General features: G+C 48.7%; 1 protein-coding gene across 6 annotated transcripts in view; it reads left to right on the plus strand.

The window, feature by feature from the left end:
* The window catches only part of ANKS1A (ankyrin repeat and sterile alpha motif domain containing 1A), a 184465-nt gene that overhangs the window by 137807 nt on the left and 28960 nt on the right, over window positions 1-17698 (plus strand). For 5 of the 6 annotated variants that reach the window (XM_068557221.1, XM_068557222.1, XM_068557220.1 and 2 more), the window contains one exon: window positions 16989-17055. In XM_068557221.1, the coding sequence (XP_068413322.1) occupies window positions 16989-17055 (67 nt within the window). Of the gene's footprint in view, window positions 1-218; window positions 247-16988; window positions 17056-17698 lie in introns of those variants that run through there. The other variant, XM_068557225.1, reaches the window with a different exon arrangement.

Genomic DNA, 17698 nt, shown 5'->3' on the forward strand with positions numbered 1-17698 from the left:
GGCATTGAGTCTCTTTGCTCTGGTAGAGGAGAAGAGGAAAAGCAGAGGGTTCTGGGCACTGGTAAGAGGAGAAGAAGAGAAACTTCAATTTCTTGCCAGCAACCCCTATGTGCCCTTTCCCCTAGGCCTCAAACAGCACTCCCATCCTGTCCCACTTTTGTGTTCTAGTCTCTCCGGGCTGCAGAGAACTGTCCGAAGCCAACCGGGCTGGGAAGAAAGGGGGCTGTATGCCAGGCCTCCCTTCAGGTGGGTCTGTTGGCACAGTGAGTTTGCTTGCCAGGCTGGTGAGGATGGAGGACTGGAATTTTGCATTCTTACTAAGATAGTTAGTCCTCAACACAATTTTGACTGAATCACGATAAAAGGAGAAAATTAGGGACAATGAGGAGTGTCATGGCGGTGCTGATGGTATTTGGTTGCCAACTGCCTTTATTCTAAATATGTCCATCCTTTTTTTGTATTTCAGTTGTCCTTTTATAAAACAAGGGATAGTTTTCATGTTAACTTAAAATTTTTCTTTCTTCATATTCTTTGTTTTGAAATAATTATAGGTTCATAGGGAGTTCAGAAAATGGTACAGAGAGGGCCTTTATTTGGTACCCATCACCCAGTTTCTGCCAATGGTATAATGCATTACATAACTCTCACACAATATCAGAGTCAGGAAATTGACGTTGGTATAATCCACAGACCCTGTTCTCATTTCACCATTTGGCGGGGGGCGGGGAGGATTGTGATTCTATGCAGTTTTATTACGTGTAGGTTCATGTAACCATCATCACTGTCAAGATGCAGAATTGTTCTATCATCACGAAGATCTCCCTCATGCTTCCATTGTGTTGATTTTTAAAGTCCTTGTGTGTCGCGATGAAAAGGCAACCTTATAACATTCCCATCATACCAGTTAGCGGGGGAAATGGCCCACACATTTGCTAAGTTCAGGGACCTCTGCCCCGTGTCCCCTCTTGAAGTGGAACAGCACAGTGTTCTGCACAGAAGCTGTTTTCCGAAAAGAGGCAAGAGCCCCGGAATGCAGAGAAGCTCATTTTTACCTCAGGTCTTTTTCCTTCAGGGTTCAGCCCTCTGGAGGCTTCCCTAAGGGCTGCTCCGTATTCTGCCACTTCCCCAGCTGCAAGATCAGTGGGGCGACTCAGCAGAGAGGCAAGAAGCAAGGGTCAGCCCTGTATCGCCCCTCTCGTTGCCTTGGTTAAGTTATTGAATGTCTCTGAGCCTCAGTTTCCTTTATCTGCAAAACAGAGACTCGCCTGGATCATCTCTAAGGTCCCTGCTGGATGAGTTTGCGGCTTCCTGCCTCACGTGGCCCCCACCTTCATGTCCTTCATTGCCATCGACACAGTGATGAGGGCCCAAGGACTTATTCTCACTTCTGGGAGCAAAGTATAAAAAGAAAAAAAGGAGGGTAGAGGTTTTGTACTTCACAGTTTTGACTAGAGCCATCCTGTTTATTTTCAACAGTGTAGGAGCATATTTGAGATTCTGATGCATGTGTGTGCAAACACACACACACACACACACACACACAGCCTGAGCTCAAAGATACTTGAGAAAAACAAATCTCTTGTTGATCACGGTTGCCGTGAGTACTACACTCCTTCAGTCTGAACTTGTACTCTCTCTCTGAGTTCATCTGTCGCTCAAGTATTTGATTGTGTAAGAGGTAGAATCTTAGAAGACAAGGTTCCTGTACCTCAGTTAACAGTGGAGGTGAGAAGCCCAACCTGGGACCCCTGACCTTTGTCCTGGGACTCCTGGGGGCATCAGCAAGCCTCCTCTCCACCCTTTCTTCTCTCTGTAGACCCCCGGGGCCGGCACACCTCCTCAGCCTGCCTTCCCCACTCTGTCTCCCCCTTCTTTCCTCTTATCCCAGAACTCTGCGAGGAAGGGACAAAGTTGGAAGTGCTGCCCCAGTTTTGCTGCCTCTGAAGTAAGCACGCAGCCCCCTTTTCAATTGTTACTGCTTATCAAACAAGACAAAAACGGGAAACAGAGAAATAGCCAACAGTAGAGATGTTATGAAGTTATGAGAAATATTAAAAGTAATGGTTGTCCTGGGTCTCACTCAAACATGAGTAAACTCAGTCTTTCTTTGGCTCCTCTGACCGACCTTTCCCTCTCGGTGTTGTCTTGAGGCTGTATGTAGCTCCCACTCCTCTTCCGAAGGGCCCTCCCTCCTAGGCACACCCACAGCCCCTGGGGAACAGTCTTGGCTGTGGTAAATGCTTGCAGAACAGTTGGGACTGGTGGGTTGTGGTCGTTCTGGAATCTTGGTGCAGGCCAAGGCGAGAGATGGTCTTGGCAGGGTAGGTGGCCCAGGGGTCTCCCAGTGCCAGGATCTCACAGTGTGGAGAGGGGCAGTGTGGCCATCTTTTCTGCCTTTCCTCTCCCGTGTGCAGCCTTTCATGTTCTTCCTGAGAAAGTCCATGTACTCTGTCATCGCAGCTTGCCAGACTCCCTTGCCAACAGGCCCAAGAGTGCAGGTCCCCAGGGCATTCCCAGGGTGGGCGGTCCCCACTGAGACTGTTTGGGAAAGGCTGTGTTCTTTCTGGTTGTCTGGTGTGGTTAGCCCACAGCTGTTTCATGCCACTGCCCATGTAGGGAATGGGTTTTCTCAGGAGTCCCAGAAGGCATGTGACCTCGCCGTGCTAGCCTGATGAGAAGCGAGGGCTTGTTGCTCTCCCTCTACCAGTACTGTGTCTTCAAATGCTGGGGCTGTTCCATGGCCTCCCATTTCCTCACCAGCCAAAGGGAGCCCTGTCCCTGAGCTCTGGGCTCAGAGCCTCTTGTGTTCCTTCAGGGCCATCGAGTTGTGCTCCTGTCCACTTGGCCAGGAAAGAGGGACAGGAACCCATGTTGCTTAGGAGCACTGACATGGGTGGCAAATTCTAAAGAAAAGCAAGAGGATGACAGCATTTAATGCCGGGAGGCTGGTGGCCTCAGAGAGGCAGGGAAGGGGAGCCTTGATCCAGGAAAGGCTGTGTTGTATTGGCCATGTTCTATTTCCTGAACCAGGTGGTGAGCATGTGGATGGGTCATTTATTACTGTGGAAATTACAATATTATAAAATATACTCTTTGTAATTTAGGAAATATTTCATTTTTTTAAGAGGAAAGAACACAGTTCCTTGTGGTTGAGGTCAGCACAGGGCTGATATGCAAGGGGATGTTGGCAGGAACTTAGTGACGCAGTGAGGATGCCGTTGGAGGAATTTTAGGAGGAAAGATGCCACACAGCTGCTGGGAAAGCCGCCACTTTCCTCCTCTCATTTCCTCTTCGGGAAAAATCTCAGATGGAAGAAAGATTTATGTCCTAAACAAATTCCTCCCTAAGAATCGGTTAAGGTGTAACCACTTTAAAAGCTCTTTGTGTGTTTTCCACTGGGTATTGACTAAGCCCACCCAGCGCTCAGTACCTGCTAGGAGCACCAGTGGGAAACACAAAAGAAGCGGAAGAGGCGTGGTACACTTATGTCAAAGGACTGGGCACAGTCCTCAGACCATATTTACATAGGCACGTTTGTGTTAGTACAGGACAGCCAGGCTGCCTCTGCTGTAAGGATCCTAAAACAGAAACCTCAGATGCAGTCAGTCCAAAAAGGGTGCTGTCAGGGCACCAGAGATTATCGAACACTTGCTGTGTGCCAGCCACTCTCCCTGTGTTATCACGTCTAATCCCCATCCTGTACCTCGAAGCAGGTGTTCTCATCCCCGTTTACAGACAAGGTTCAGGTAGGTTAATGTATTTTGCCAAAGTTACAAACCAAGGGTAAAGCCTTCTTCTTGTTCTGACTTGGAATACTTTTTTATATTAGACCACACGGCGTGGAAGAGCACAGGTGACTAGAGCTGGACCTGGAAGGAATTATAGAGTGAAGATTTGGGGGCTGCAGAGGAGGCAGAGGCCTGCCAGGCCCAGGCGTGGGATCTTGGGAACAGTAGGGACGTGGGTCGGTGGGAATGGTGGGCTGAGCAGTGGGCCCCACATCAGCCTGCAGCCAGGGTCAGGCATCTCAACTTCACTGTTGTCCGTACCCCTGAGCTCTGCTTTCCACCCGGAAAATAATTATCCTCCATGTACCTACCACTCCTGTGGAGTATTTCCATGTGTCTTATCTTCCATTATTATATTTGGGGGATATAAGGAGGCCATTTCCGTAATTTTTTGCACTGCCTTTTGGGATTGGGGTTGGGGCAGGGCACAGACTAGTTCCTAGCTCAGGTTTTTTGTTTAGGATGACCTTGGATGCTCTTGAGCTTTAGAACACACCTCTGAGACTTGGAGGACTCTAGTTGCTTTGCCTCCCTGCCCCATGGTCTGCCAGGAAAGGTAAGGGGACCAGGTGGAGGTCTTAGATAAAATGCCCCTCTGTGCTCCCAGCTGGAGATCTGGGTGGGCTGACGGCGGTTCCCGTTCACCACCACGGATGCAATGAGTGGAAGCTGGAAGTTTGACTAGTGAGAGGTGGCCTCTGAGGTGACAGCAGATAAGAGCCCATGACTTTGCTCTGTAACCAGGAGCGATCACGCAGCCTGGGCTGCTTGGCCCTGGACCATGGCCGTGATGATCAGTGAAAGTATAAGGCACTGTTCAAACAGGAACCACGATGAGGAAGAAGGAAGGGCTGGAAGTATGCTTTGAGTCACCTGGGATGGTTTTCCAGCCCTCAGCGGAGAGGATCTTTAGGAGAAAGCAGCCAGAGAAGGGTTCTGTGTCTGTGGGAGTTTAAACTTACTAGATAATGAAAGTGGTTTGAGAATTCCTACATGCACAGCTTGGGGTATTGATAACAGAGGTGAGAGCTTATCAGACACTGCTGCCAGCTCCCCCAGGAGGCTTTCGACATGGCCAGTCAGGACTAGGGTTGTTTGGTTAATCACAAAACTCTTTTAAAGGAGGAAGTCATTTTTAAAAAGGATACAAACGTTTTACTTTAACTCCAAAGGCGTAGGTGAGCAGGCTAGTCTTTTGTGGAGCTGAGGCTTTTTCTTCCCGTGTGGACCTGCTTATTTGGAGTTCTCTGTCCTGTTTATTACATGAACCACATCTATAATACATGATTGATTTAAACTTCTAGATTGAGTTTTTTTCTTTTTAATTTATTTTATTTATTAATTTTTGGCTGTGTTGGGTCTTCGTTTCTGTGCAAGGGCTTTCCCTAGTTGTGGCGAGTGGGGGCCACTCTTCATCGCGGTGCGCGGGCCTCTCACTGTCGCGGCCTCTCTTGTTGCGGAGCACAGGCTCCAGACGCGCAGGCTCAGCAGTTGTGGCTCACGGGCCCAGTTGCCCCGCGGCATGTGGGATCTTCCCAGACCAGGGCCCGAACCCGTGTCCCCTGCGTTGGCAGGCGGATTCTCAACCACTGCACCACCAGGGAAGCCCCCTAGATTGAGTTTCTTAAAAGTAAAGCAAGAATTTGGCCACTTGGGAAGCAGACGGAGCACAGAATCCTTTTAGAAATTTATATGGTTTATTTCTCCAACAACACAATTCAAGGGCACATTTTTAAAAAATGATCCTGTTATTGAGTCTCTTCGAAGCCTCTACCAGGTTGCCACAGAAACAGCTTTTTGCACTTATTTCATCGCTTATGTAATGTTTAATTTTCTGTTTCCATCAACAAATAACAACCATCTTAAACAGTTTTGGAAGTGATCCCAACTGGTTCTTGATGAGCAGAACCCTCAGTGGGAGGAAGCAGAAGACCCACAGGTGTGCCTGGGAGACTCCTGCCCGCTGTGAACATGGTTGGCATTGGGCTAGTTACTGAGTAGCTAATTCGTCCGTCAGTTGTGTTGTTAAGAGACTTGCAGGGTGGGTGATGGGATTCCACAGCCTCCGCCTGTTTCCCCAGCTTTCTCTGAGGTGAGGGGATGGTGCCCACACCACGGCTTCTAGCCCTCCCCTCTCCTCCCTCTCCTCTGTTTGGTATTGTCCGGGGTTCTCTGTGCTCCTGCTGAGGAGCTGCCTTGTAGAAAGGCGTCACCTCCCTCACATGAAACTTTTTTTTTTTTTTTTTTTAATTAATTAATTAATTAATTTATGGCTGTGTTGGGTCTTCGTTTCTGTGCGAGGGCTTTCTCCAGTTGCGGCAAGCGGGGGCCACTCTTCATCGCGGTGCGCGGGCCTCTCACTATCGCGGCCTCTCTTGTTGCGGAGCACAGACTCCAGACGCGCAGGCTCAGTAGGTGTGGCTCACGGGCCTAGTTGCTCCGTGGCATGTGGGATCTTCCCAGACCAGGGCTCGAACCCGTGTCCCCTGCATTGGCAGGCAGATTCTCAACCGCTGCGCCACCAGGGAAGCCCTCACATGAAACTTTTGTCCTGAACGGAGAAGCAGCCTCCAGCTGAGCATCCAGGAAGTGAGCTATTGTTCACCCAGCAAGTTCCAAATATTTTCTGGCAGAAGGAAGCTGTTTCCCTCTGGTCTGTCCTTTTAAAAAAAAAAAAAAAGGAATCTGGGTTTTGATTAACTTGTTTTTTGGGTAGAATTCTGTTTCTTTTGGAACCAGATGAATGTGAATCATGAGGGCAAACCCCTTCTAAGCTCTATAAGCTGAAATGAGCAGTGGAGGGGGACCGTGCAGACTCCTTTGCCTGGCCTCTGTGGTTTTACAAGGGCTGCAGGTGTTTCTTGGTGTAAGGAAGGCTTGCATCTGCTCAAGTGGGTTACAGAGTGAAAACTAAATGACTTTTAGGCTCAACCCTGTTTTCTAAGGACTTAATTTAAGAAGGCACTTTAGTACCTCCTGCTGGGGCCCCGGGATGTGGCAGGGCCTCAAATCTCCCAGGAGCAGGGGCAGACAGACACTGCTGTTGGATAAGGAGCAAATCTCTCCATCTGTGCTTATGGGAGCAAGAACCTTGTCATTCCTTCTAGGATGATGTCATCCAGCGAAGCCCATGTCTTTTAGGTGGTGCAGAGCTTGCTCAAACTCATGTCATAATAAATTAATTCCTCATTAGAGTTCTGTTTGGGAACCAAACACTTCACTAAGACTCCTTATGTGCTGTCTCACATCTTTATAGGAACCTCGTGTTGAGGTCTTCATTTTGCCTTTGAAGAAACTGAGGCTTTAGGAAGACAGGTCAAGTAATTTGCCTGTAGCAATGATTGCATGAGTAAGGAATTTTTTCACATTTTATAGAAAGGGAAATTGAAAGAGATGTTAAATGACTTATCCAAGGTTCCACAGCTAATTAAGTGGACTTTTTTAAAAGTGGATTTTGAACTCAGGTTTCTTATTTCAAAGTTTTCATTCTTTCCATCAGTGTACACTGCCTTTCCAATGTCCTCAGTCCCACATATTTGAAATTCTACTCTGAGCTGTACTAGAGTAGAAGCTAGGCCCTAAATAAGCTGAATTTGGAAGATAATTAATCAGGCACTGGCCACATATTTCTACTCCTGTGATCATGTTATTGAAGTTAAAAGTTATTTAACTTTTCTCATGTTTGGTTTCCTCTTCTTTAAAGTGGGAGGAACTTTTTTTTTTTTTTTTAATTTATCTTTGGCTGCATCGGGTCTTCATTACTGTGCGCGGGCTTTCTCTAGTTATCGCGAGCATGGGGCTACTCTTTGTTGTGGTGCGTGGGCTTCTCATTGCGGTGGCTTCTCTTGTTGTGGAGCAGGGGCTCTAGGTGTGCGGGCTTCAGTAGTTGTGGCACATGGGCTCAGTAGTTGTGGCTCGTGGGCTCTAGAGTACAGGCTCAGTAGTTGTGACGCATGGGCTTAGTTGCTCCACAGTATGTGGGATCTTCCCCGACCAGGGCTCGAACCTGTGTCCCCTGCATTGGCAGGCAGATTCTTAACCACTGCGCCACCAGGGAAGTCCCCCCTGCCCCCCAGCTGGTTATGAGGATGAACTGAATCGCCGGGAGGGCACTCAGGGGGTACTCAGTGCACGGCACCTGACTGAGAGAACTTAGCCCTGGAACCTGTCTGCCCTGGAAGGCTGGAGTCTTAACAGTGTTGATCCCAAGTACTTTCCAAGGAGAAGGGTACCTTGCTGTGAGCACCTGTACTTGATTTTCCGGAAAGATGACCTCCTGAAGTAGGAAAGGGATAATTTTTTTTCTTTGGCTGTGTCGGGTCTTAGTTGCAGCACACGGAATCTTAGTTGCGGCATGCAGGATCTTTCGTGGCAGCACACAGGCTTCTCTCTAGTGGGCTTCTCTCTAGTCGCGGTGCATGGGCTCCAGGGCGTGGGGACTCTGTAGCTGCAGCACGCGGGTTCTCTCATTGAGGCACGCGGGCTTAGTTGCCCTGCAGCATGTGGGATCTTAGTTCCCCGACCAGGTGTCGAACCGGAGTCCCCTGCACTGCAAGACGGATTCTTAACCACTGGACCACCAGGGAAGTCCCAAGGGATAATTAAATAAGCTCTCGTCATGGTCCACACACCTTTCCCTTGCAGTATTCTGAGGGTGGATTTGATCCCATTTTATTGATTTCAGGCTGTAGAGCAGGGTTCCCTAACCCCCGGGCCACGGCCTGTTTGGAACCGGGCCGCACAGCAGGAGGTGAGCCGTGGGTGAGCGAGTGAAGCTTCGTCTGCTGCTCCCCCATTGCTCCCATTACCGCCTGAACCCCCTCCACCCCTCCCCACCCCCAGTCCGTGGAAAAATTGTCTTCCACAAAACCAGTCCCTGGTGCCAAAAAGGTTGGGGACCGTGCTGTAGAGGATACAAATGTATCCTACTAGCCAAGTGTCCTAACGTGCTCCTTGTCATGCTAAAGCAACTCACAGAGGGACCAGTGTCCTTTGAGTCTGATTATATGAACCAGTTTCCCAGGGCCTGTGCCTCCCTGGGAACACTTTGATAATTGAGTTTTCAGACTGTCAAGACTGGGGTTAGCCTGGGTTCCAGAATAGAGAAGGCCACACCACAGAGGAGCGGGGCTGAGAGCTCTTAACCCTGAAAGCTTCGTGACTCAGAATAATGGTGAAGTCAGCTTTCCCACATTCCTTTCTCTTTGTTTCCTTTGCCTATTGGGCATGTCTCTGCTTATTAGCATGTTGAGCATAGTTCATTACAAATGATGACGCTCAAACCAGTATTGATCTTACCATTTATTATTCTCTAAAGGATTTGATCCTAAAAGAGATTTTTGTCCCAGTATTTTATTCTGAAAAACGTCTAATGTACAGAAAACTTGAAAGAGACTTTTGAATAGTGAGCGAATGCCTATATATTCACTATCTAGAGCCTAGATTCTACATTGAGATTTTGCTGTACTTGCTTTATCTCATATCTATCCATCCCATCAAAATATAAAATAAAATCCATTTTATATTTTGATGCATTTCAAAATAACTTGCAAACATCAGTACATTTCATCGCTAAACATTTTAACATGTATATCATTACCTAGAGTTTGGTATTTGTTTATAGTTTTGGGGGTGGGGATTTATACAAATAAAATGCATAAATCTTGAGTCTACCATTCCCTGAGTTTTGATAAATGCATACGTTTGTGTGACCCAAATTCCTGTCAAGATACAGGAATATTACTATCACCACAGGAAGTTCCCTCATGTCCCTTCCCAGTCAATCTTTACACCTCCCCACCCCCCAGCAACTACTCTTCTGACATTTTCCCAATCCTGGATATTAGTTCTGCCTATTCTAGACCTTTATATAAACTAGAGCACATACTGGAATCAGTGCAGTATGTGCTCTTTTGTGTAAGGCTTATCTGAAAGATTTTAACTAGTGCTTTAAAATGAATTTAGGGGACTCTATCAACTTCATCTATCCAACTTCTTCCTATTTCACAAGTTCAGAGATACTTAGGAGTGGCAGGCTGCAGGAAGTCTCTGGGCATCTGATGGTTACTGGTAGTGTATTTGTATCAAGCATATATAACTTTTTTTTTAACATCTTAAGTATATATAATTTCGTACTCAAAATTCTACATTTGTCTCCCCTGATATTACAAGGCAAGTGTTCCCCTGCAGAATCTGAGGAGCCAATGGATATAGGACCCCTTTCTTTCTCTGGCCGCACTGCTGAGGAAATCAATTCTGAGTGGGCGCTTAGAGTGTTTTCTTTGGGCTACTTTAATCCATAGCCATACTAACAGTGCAGCACACTGTAGTGAAACTCAGGCTGTGGAAGAACAGGACCAACAAGGGAAGGTTACTTGGAAATTGTTGGTGGTGAAAGCAAAATTGAAGAAGGACCAAGAGGCAGGTTCCCCAGTGTTTGAGAGAACTGCAGCCTTTCTGAGTGGCTTCCTCCTCATTCCTACCCTCCTCACCCAAATAAGCCTGCTCCTGCACAGAAAGTAGATTGCGTAAATTGGACTAGAACCCAAATACATAATCCTCATTAATCTTTTAGAGTCTTGTCCCACTTATTAAAGCCAGTACTTGGCGAATAACCTAGAGTTACGTGGCAGCAATAATAAGTTAATTGGAATCTAGGTCTCCCAACTTTTTTTCTTCTTTCAGCAGTTTCTTGGGGCTTTGAGTTAAAGAGTGCTTGTGTAGTAGGCTGTTCTAGAATGAGAAGGTCACTTGGCAGGTCTCATCTACTTTCTGCCAAGTGGCAGGTCTGGGGCACGAGCATCGGTCAAGGAAAGGGCCAGCAGGTAGTTGTGGGGTGTGCGATGCTTTGGGGAGCAAGGCTGGTATCAGCCACTCAAGAGGTATGGGAACGATGAAAATGAGGAGGGAGAAGGGGAGTTAGAGACTTAGACTGAGGTCACGGGCTTCCAATCTTGGCCAACATAGCCTGGGGCAAGCACACCTCGGGCTTGGGCTTGGGCTTTCCTTTGAGCCTGTGTCAGAGACAGAAGGACAGAGACTTTTGAAACAAAACAGCTCTGTGGTCTCCCAGTCTCTTAGGAAAAGGGGGATTGAGAAGGAAGGTGGCAGCATAAAGGGGATTCAAATGGGGATACAACAATAAATATGGTAAAGATCCAAGGTCCCCCCAACCCCATGAGACTCAGACTAACCTTGCTCTGTGGAAAAGAAGTGACTCATTGTTAGTGGAGCTGCCTCGGAAGGGACAGCCCTGAGCCCGCTGGCAGATCTGTATTCATCCCCTGCTGTCTTCTCCCCTCCCCCCACCCTGTCCCTCTCCTAAACGCAATTGACAAGGTTAGAAAATCAGGACAAATAATTTACTTCAATCCATCTTTGTCTTTCCCCAGGCCTTGTGCAATTCAGTCTGGGGAGAGAGGGAACAAATAACTCAGACCCTGGTCGGTGACCCTTTTTCAAATGTGGGGAATCAAAGCCCTCTCTAGGCTGAGGAGTGCCTGTCGGCCGCTGAGCCCCAGAAGACAGAGATGGTGATGCATTCTTATGTGCTCGCTGGGCCTGGGAGGCAGCGTCAGCAGCATCAGGGTGCCCTGCACAGCCGAGGGGCCACCTCCGGTGTCGTCGGTCACCTGAGGGCAGGGGCTCGGGGCCTCTGGGGAGGTCGAGGAGGCGAGGGCTCGGCCTGTGCTCCCGGGAATGGGGGGCGCTGTCCAAGCCGGGCTGTCTGGCCCTGGGGAGAGGGTCTGCCCCCTGGTCCCCGCCAGAGGGCAGGCTCGGCCCCCCCACTGGGAGCAGTGCCATCAGCTGGGGGCTGGGCGTCTAGCTGTGGGGTAGCGCTTCAGCATCCTCACCTGAAAAATGGGATGACACGTTTCCTTGGCAGTGAGTCGAGGCTCTGAGGGACTGTTGAGAGAAAGGGCCAGCTGGTAGTCGTGGGGTGTGAGGTCACTGTGCCAGCAACTCAGGGAGGTTGGAAAAAGATAAAAATGAGGAAGGAAGGGGAGTTAGAGAATCTAGACTGGGGTTCAGAGTGTTGGCTGCCTTTCCCCTCTTACTGTATCAGTGAGGTGACTAGCCTGGCCTGGGCATTTAACAAATGGTAACTTGTTTGTTACCCGGCCCCTCCATGTGCCAGCTCTGTGCAAGTCACCATGTGGCCTCTTAAAGAAACAGTATGAAACGGGGTTCTTACCTTTATTGGTCCTATAGTGTCTCTGGGACACACCATAAAACAGCTAATCGGGAAGTTACAGTGCAAGCACAGTGTGTTTCTGGGCCAGTAAAGTATTAAGTGTTGGGGGCAGAGAAGGAGAGGTAGACGGTGTCTCCAGCCCTGGTGGTACAGACCCAACGGGACTGGTGTGTTTTCCATCTGGTGGCAGGGTCTTTGGGAGCTGATAGCTCTGCAGGCAGCAAAAGGGGGTGGCGGGGAGTGTCTGACGTCAGGCACCAAATTCAGTTGCCGGTCAATTCCAGAAACATCTCCCTTCAGGTTCCCATTTGCACCAAAAGAAGGTTGGAGAAAGGCAATCTCTTTCTCTTTCTCCTCTCAGGCCTCAGCTTATGACCAGACTGATTCCTGTTCCCCTGATGTTCTTGCAGTGAGAGCCCCTGAAAATGCCCATTGCTTCTCACTCGTACCACCTCCTAGGAGGGAGGCTCCCCACGGGCCTCAGAGCCATGTTGCACCGAGGCTGTGGTTCTCCTTGGACCGCCTTTATCCAGCGCACCTCCTGGGGCACAGAAGACCCATCAAAACCTAGGGAGGTATTTCTCCCCGCAGCAGCTGTCTTCTCCCCCCTGCCCCCGTGACTCCCAGTGTCCATGGAAAAGCCTAGTATAATCTGAGTTGCTCCTGGCAGCCAGGTTATGGTGACCGGAGTGGAGCCTCTCTGGATATAGAATGTCACTTCCCGTTGCCAGCCTGTGGGCATCCGGGATCCTGTGTTCCTAACAAGCAGATGGGAGAGGGCCTCAGTGGCAGGATTTCTAGTGTTTGGTTTTGGTTCTGTTTTTAACCATACAGGGAACACATTTTATACAGCCCTAGTAGGGGAAAAAAAAAGTCTAAATGGAATAATTCTGAATACTTGCTGAAAATGGAATATTTCCAAGCATTTTTTGAATAGATGAGTCCATTATGGTGATAACTTTCAGGCTTTACTTTACTAAACACAAATATGAGCTCTCTATAGAGTTCATGTGAAGCACAGTATTTTTTTTTTTTTTAAGATTTTTTGATGTGGACCATTTTTTAAAGTCTTTATTGAATTTGCCACAATACTGCTTCTGTTCTGTGCTTTCTTGGTTTTTTGGCCCGGAGGCATGCAGGACCCCAGCTCGCCTACCAGGGATCCAACCCACACCCCCTGCATTGGAAGGCAAAGTCTCAACCAGTGGACCGTCAGGGAAGTCCCAAAGTGCAGTATTAAATCATGGCCATTTCCCATCTCTCTCCAAAAATGTCATGGATCCCAAACAATAGAAGAAGAAGAGAATGTTGAACTGTTCCCTTCTGGTACATTCCATCTGCCTCTTCCCCTGACATTCCCCTGAGATGCAGAATGTTTCTGGGAAAGCAGCCTAATCAAATTGTTTTTTAGCTCAAGCCTAAATGGTTAAACTACACGAAGTGTGTAGATCAGAACGGTATCTGTCTCCTATGACCGCTCCTCTGTGTCTAGACTGAAATGAACATATTCCCCCTTCGCTGGTTCTGGGCCCTGGGGGTGTGGCAGGGGGAGGTGATGAGGTCCCGCTCCTCCCTGTGTCCACGGACTGGCTGAGGGGCTGGGTGGGGACCTGCCAGTCTCTGCCCGCGCAGGCCCGCTTCACTGCCACTTCCCTCCTAGCCCTGTGCTTTCACCAAGGCTGGAAGGGGTCCTGGGTTGCAAGCTGTTGGAGAGCTCTCAGTTCCTCTATTAACTAGAATCTTCTCAGCTGGACTTAGCTACTGCAGTTCACAGAAAACAAAGCACACTTTCTAGTTTGGATGACATTGGTTCTGAGAGTGCCCGGCTAGCCAGCAGCTGGCCTGCAGGCTGAAGCACCCACAGGGCTGTGGAAGCTGAGCTTTTCACCTGAGGGTGACCCCTGGGGCAAGCAGGAGGGAACGGAGCAGAGAAGCAGCAGCAGCAGAGGAGCAGCAGCGTGTCCAACTCTGCTCACTCTGACTTCCAAAGGTCCTTTGGCAAAATGTCATGGGTTGAGCAGCCAGGAGATACTGATTGGACAGGCCAGCCAGGGCTTTGGGTGTTAGGTGATTATGATGATGATGAAATATATAATGTAGGGCTTGACTTTATTTCAAAAGGCACCTTGGAGTCACCTTCCATTTCAGTTTTTCCCACCCTGACACTCTGTGTGGCCTTGGGAAAACAGCTTTTCATTGTTGGCTCTAAGTAAATGTAAACTGCTCTTTGTCTGTCTGTCTGTCAGTTGCCTCTTTTACCATGAGCCAGACCCACGGGAAGAATGGCAGATAAAACATGCTTGATTCCATCCGTCCTGGTGCTTGCAGTGGTGATTCTCCCACATTTACCCACTTTGGCCTGGAGGAGGGATCCAAAGGCTGGTAGAGCCATTCCAGGGATAAGGACCCAACCCCCCATGTAAGAAAAAGTTTCCTCACCTCGAGCACCCTACTTTTCTCTTATAAATGCAGAAAAGGAAAAAGAAGGCACATCAACAGATACCTGTGGAGTGCCTGCTCTTTGCCCAGCTTTGAGGCTGCTGAATGAAATCTGAATGTAATGACTGATGTGTCATTTAATGCCAGGTTGGGCCTTGCAGCCTGGTGGTGGGGGGGAGTTTATCTGGAAGGTAAGAGCTGTCTTCACATATCCCTAAGCCTTTCCTGTGGAGGAGGAGATGAAGTTAGAAAAAACGTTTAAATCTGTAGAAAGACAAATGTTATAACTTGGCGCTTTATGCAAATAGGGTGAACTGACTGGGAGAGTTAGCAAGTGCCCCATGTCTGGAAGGTCTTTAGCAAAATTGGACATGGCGTGGGAGTGTTGGGGTTATATGACCTGTGAGGTCCCTGCTGCTAACTCAAGATTCTGTGCCTGGAAGGACTCTCAAGAAATCACTAGGATATCTTACAGATATCCTTGCACCTGGGTTCAAAGATGTATGTGAAACAGTATTCACTGTAGCACTGTTTAGAATGAGAAAAGATTGGAAACTCCACACGTGCCCAGCCGAAGACTGGTTAAATAAATTATCATATAGCCTTACACAGGATGACTATACCTCATCCATTTAAAAAAAAAAAAAATGTTCTTTATGAACTGTGGCAAGAACTCCAAGATGCATTATTAAGTGGAAAAACAAAGATGCAGAACAGCATATATGGAACGCCTCTATCAGTATGGGTGGTGGTGGCATACATTCATATATTTGCTTACTTGCAAATAGATCTGAGGGATGCTTGAGAAACTGGTTATACTGGTTGCCTCCAGAGAGAAGAACTACAGGCAGCTGGGAGACGGGTAGGAAGGAGACTTTTCTCTGAATAACCTTTTGCCTGTTTTGAGTTTTGAATCATGTGGATGTATTGTCAAAAAATAAATATAAGCAAAAATACATTTTAAAACTTTAAAAGTAAGTTTTACTAGGTCGGAGCACTGTGGACAACAGAGGGGGAAGTGGGAAGCAAGCTAACCTTTTATTGAGCATCTACTATGAGCCAGGTCTTTGGCCAGATGCCTATGTACATGATACTTTTAATCCACACAGTCCTTTATGGGAGGCAGTATCCACCCCCGATTTTATGGATGCAACACTGCGGCGTTGTGGGGGGCGGGGGGGGGGAGGGAAGTACCCTCCTGGCTGGCTGGGTCGTTGCCGTGTTGCACCTGAAATGGGCAGGGCCAGAGAAAGGGATGCTCTGGGGAGGGCTAGAGGGAGGGGGCCTTTTCTTTAAGGGGCACTGCAGACCTGCCGAGGCACTGCCTGCTTTTGATGCCGGCCTCTGGGCTGCCGGCCAGTAAGTCGAGGCACACCCTCCGTTTGCTGCACGGGTCAGATGTGTTGTTTCCTTTGCTTTCGCTGAGCTCAGGGATGGAGTTAGCAGTGTGCATTAACAAGCAGTTAGGTGACTGCTGGAGGAAAAGACCTTCCTGTGCTCCCGGCTGCCAGGGGAGAGGTGGTGCTTACCCTGTGTTGTTCTGCCGGGTGTCAAATGTGCTGCCTTTGCCTGCCAGCTGGAGGCTGGCTGGAGAGCTATTATTTTTCTGATTGTCAGACCTGAGGCTCCTTACTTGCACTTAGAGGAAAAAACATCCAAGCCCTGGTACAAAAGGTCCTCTTTTCCTTTCTTTGGAAAAAGAGCAGTGAATGAGCTCATTATCACTGCAACCCAATTGGGGTTGGGGGGGGCTCCTCCTCGCTGTCTGGGCCTGCCCCTGGCCAGGTTTCTGGGAGCAGGGGGCTTAGATCTGGCCCAGGGTGACCAAAGCCAGATGGCTGGTCCATATAGAGGGCAATGCTGGAGACATTTGGATGCTTTGAGACCAGCTCTCTCTGCTGTGGTCCAGAGGAAGGACAAGTATCTGCACCTCTTCTCCCCTGAATGCAGAGCTGCATCCAGGACTGCCGGCCTCCAGGGATCAAATGATCCTCCATTCAGCGTTATGTGCCCATTCAGGCGCTCTAGAAAATGTCTCCACACCTCAGAGCTGGCAGTCATGCAATAGCAATTATCTGTTGAATGCTTACGAATTGCCAGGCACTGCTCTAGGCGCTGGGGGTATAGCATGGAACAAAGCTGGCAAAGCCTCTGCCCTCATGGAATTTAGATTCTAGCATGAGCAGTGAAGGGTGCCAGCACTGGCCTGCTCTTGCACCCTCTGCCCAGTTTCCGCTGGGTCTGGAAGAGCTGGAGGGTGGGGGGACTGACATATAAACTGCCTTGGAAGGGAGGCTCTTGGGCGTTTCCAGCAGCTGAGCTCCGATTGTTACCCGCTCACTCCCTTCAGAGCTCATCTTTAGACCCTACGGGGCTGTGGCCAGAGAAGAGCCTTGCTTGATCTGAGCGCCGTGAGCTCTGAAACCTTGCAGGTTGGTGCTGGACCTTGGAATCGTCTGGAAGAGACCCGGAGGCCTACCCCGGTGTGTGCGCTGACGGTGAGCTGGCAATGTTTGACTCGAGCCTGACAGCCTTTCCTTTTTGTTCCTCTTTTCTTCCATCTCAGATTGAGAAGATCATGAGCTCTATTGGAGAAGGGATCGACTTTTCTCAGGAACAGCAGAAGATCTCAGGTATGGTACCAAGCAGCCATTTTCCCCGTGGAACACCACCCTCTGGGTCCTTTCTAGCTCAGGTTTTTCTCTGACGCAGAAGACAGACATTTGGGGGGGGTGAGAGAAGTCAGCCTCAGACCACGTCACTCTCTTACAATTCGGAATCTCATGTGTCCACACAGCCCATCTAGCTGTTATTTTAGGAGCCATGACTCCTTTTACATAGTGGAGGGAAAAGTGTACAAATTGAATTTTAGGCTGTCTATTAGGAAGCCCTTTTATAAAAAGTGAACGATTGTCACTTATTCATCATTGTTTTCATAAATGTAGGCTTTCTCTGATTGGCTTAATGTGGAGTGCTCCTCGTGTTGGTCTCCCAGCTTCCCAGGCGGCTCTGGCACTACCTCTTCATGGGCACGTGGCTCTCGTTCACCTGATCCATGGCAGCGGCAGAGCGCTGGGTTGGACTGTTTAGCCTGCATCGCCTGGAAGGGTTGAATCTGCTGTTTCCTCCTTGTGTCTGTTTCTCCACTTTTCCATTTACTTAGGCACTCATCATTTTTACTTCAGATCACTGTTACTTGGGGTGTTCTTTTCATCTCAAAGCCCTACAGGTGAGGCCTGCCTCTATTTCCTTTGTTTGAAACAAAGGAACTAGGGA

The sequence above is a fragment of the Eschrichtius robustus genome, chromosome 12 (assembly GCF_028021215.1).
Source record: "Eschrichtius robustus isolate mEscRob2 chromosome 12, mEscRob2.pri, whole genome shotgun sequence".
Taxonomy (NCBI): domain Eukaryota; kingdom Metazoa; phylum Chordata; class Mammalia; order Artiodactyla; family Eschrichtiidae; genus Eschrichtius; species Eschrichtius robustus.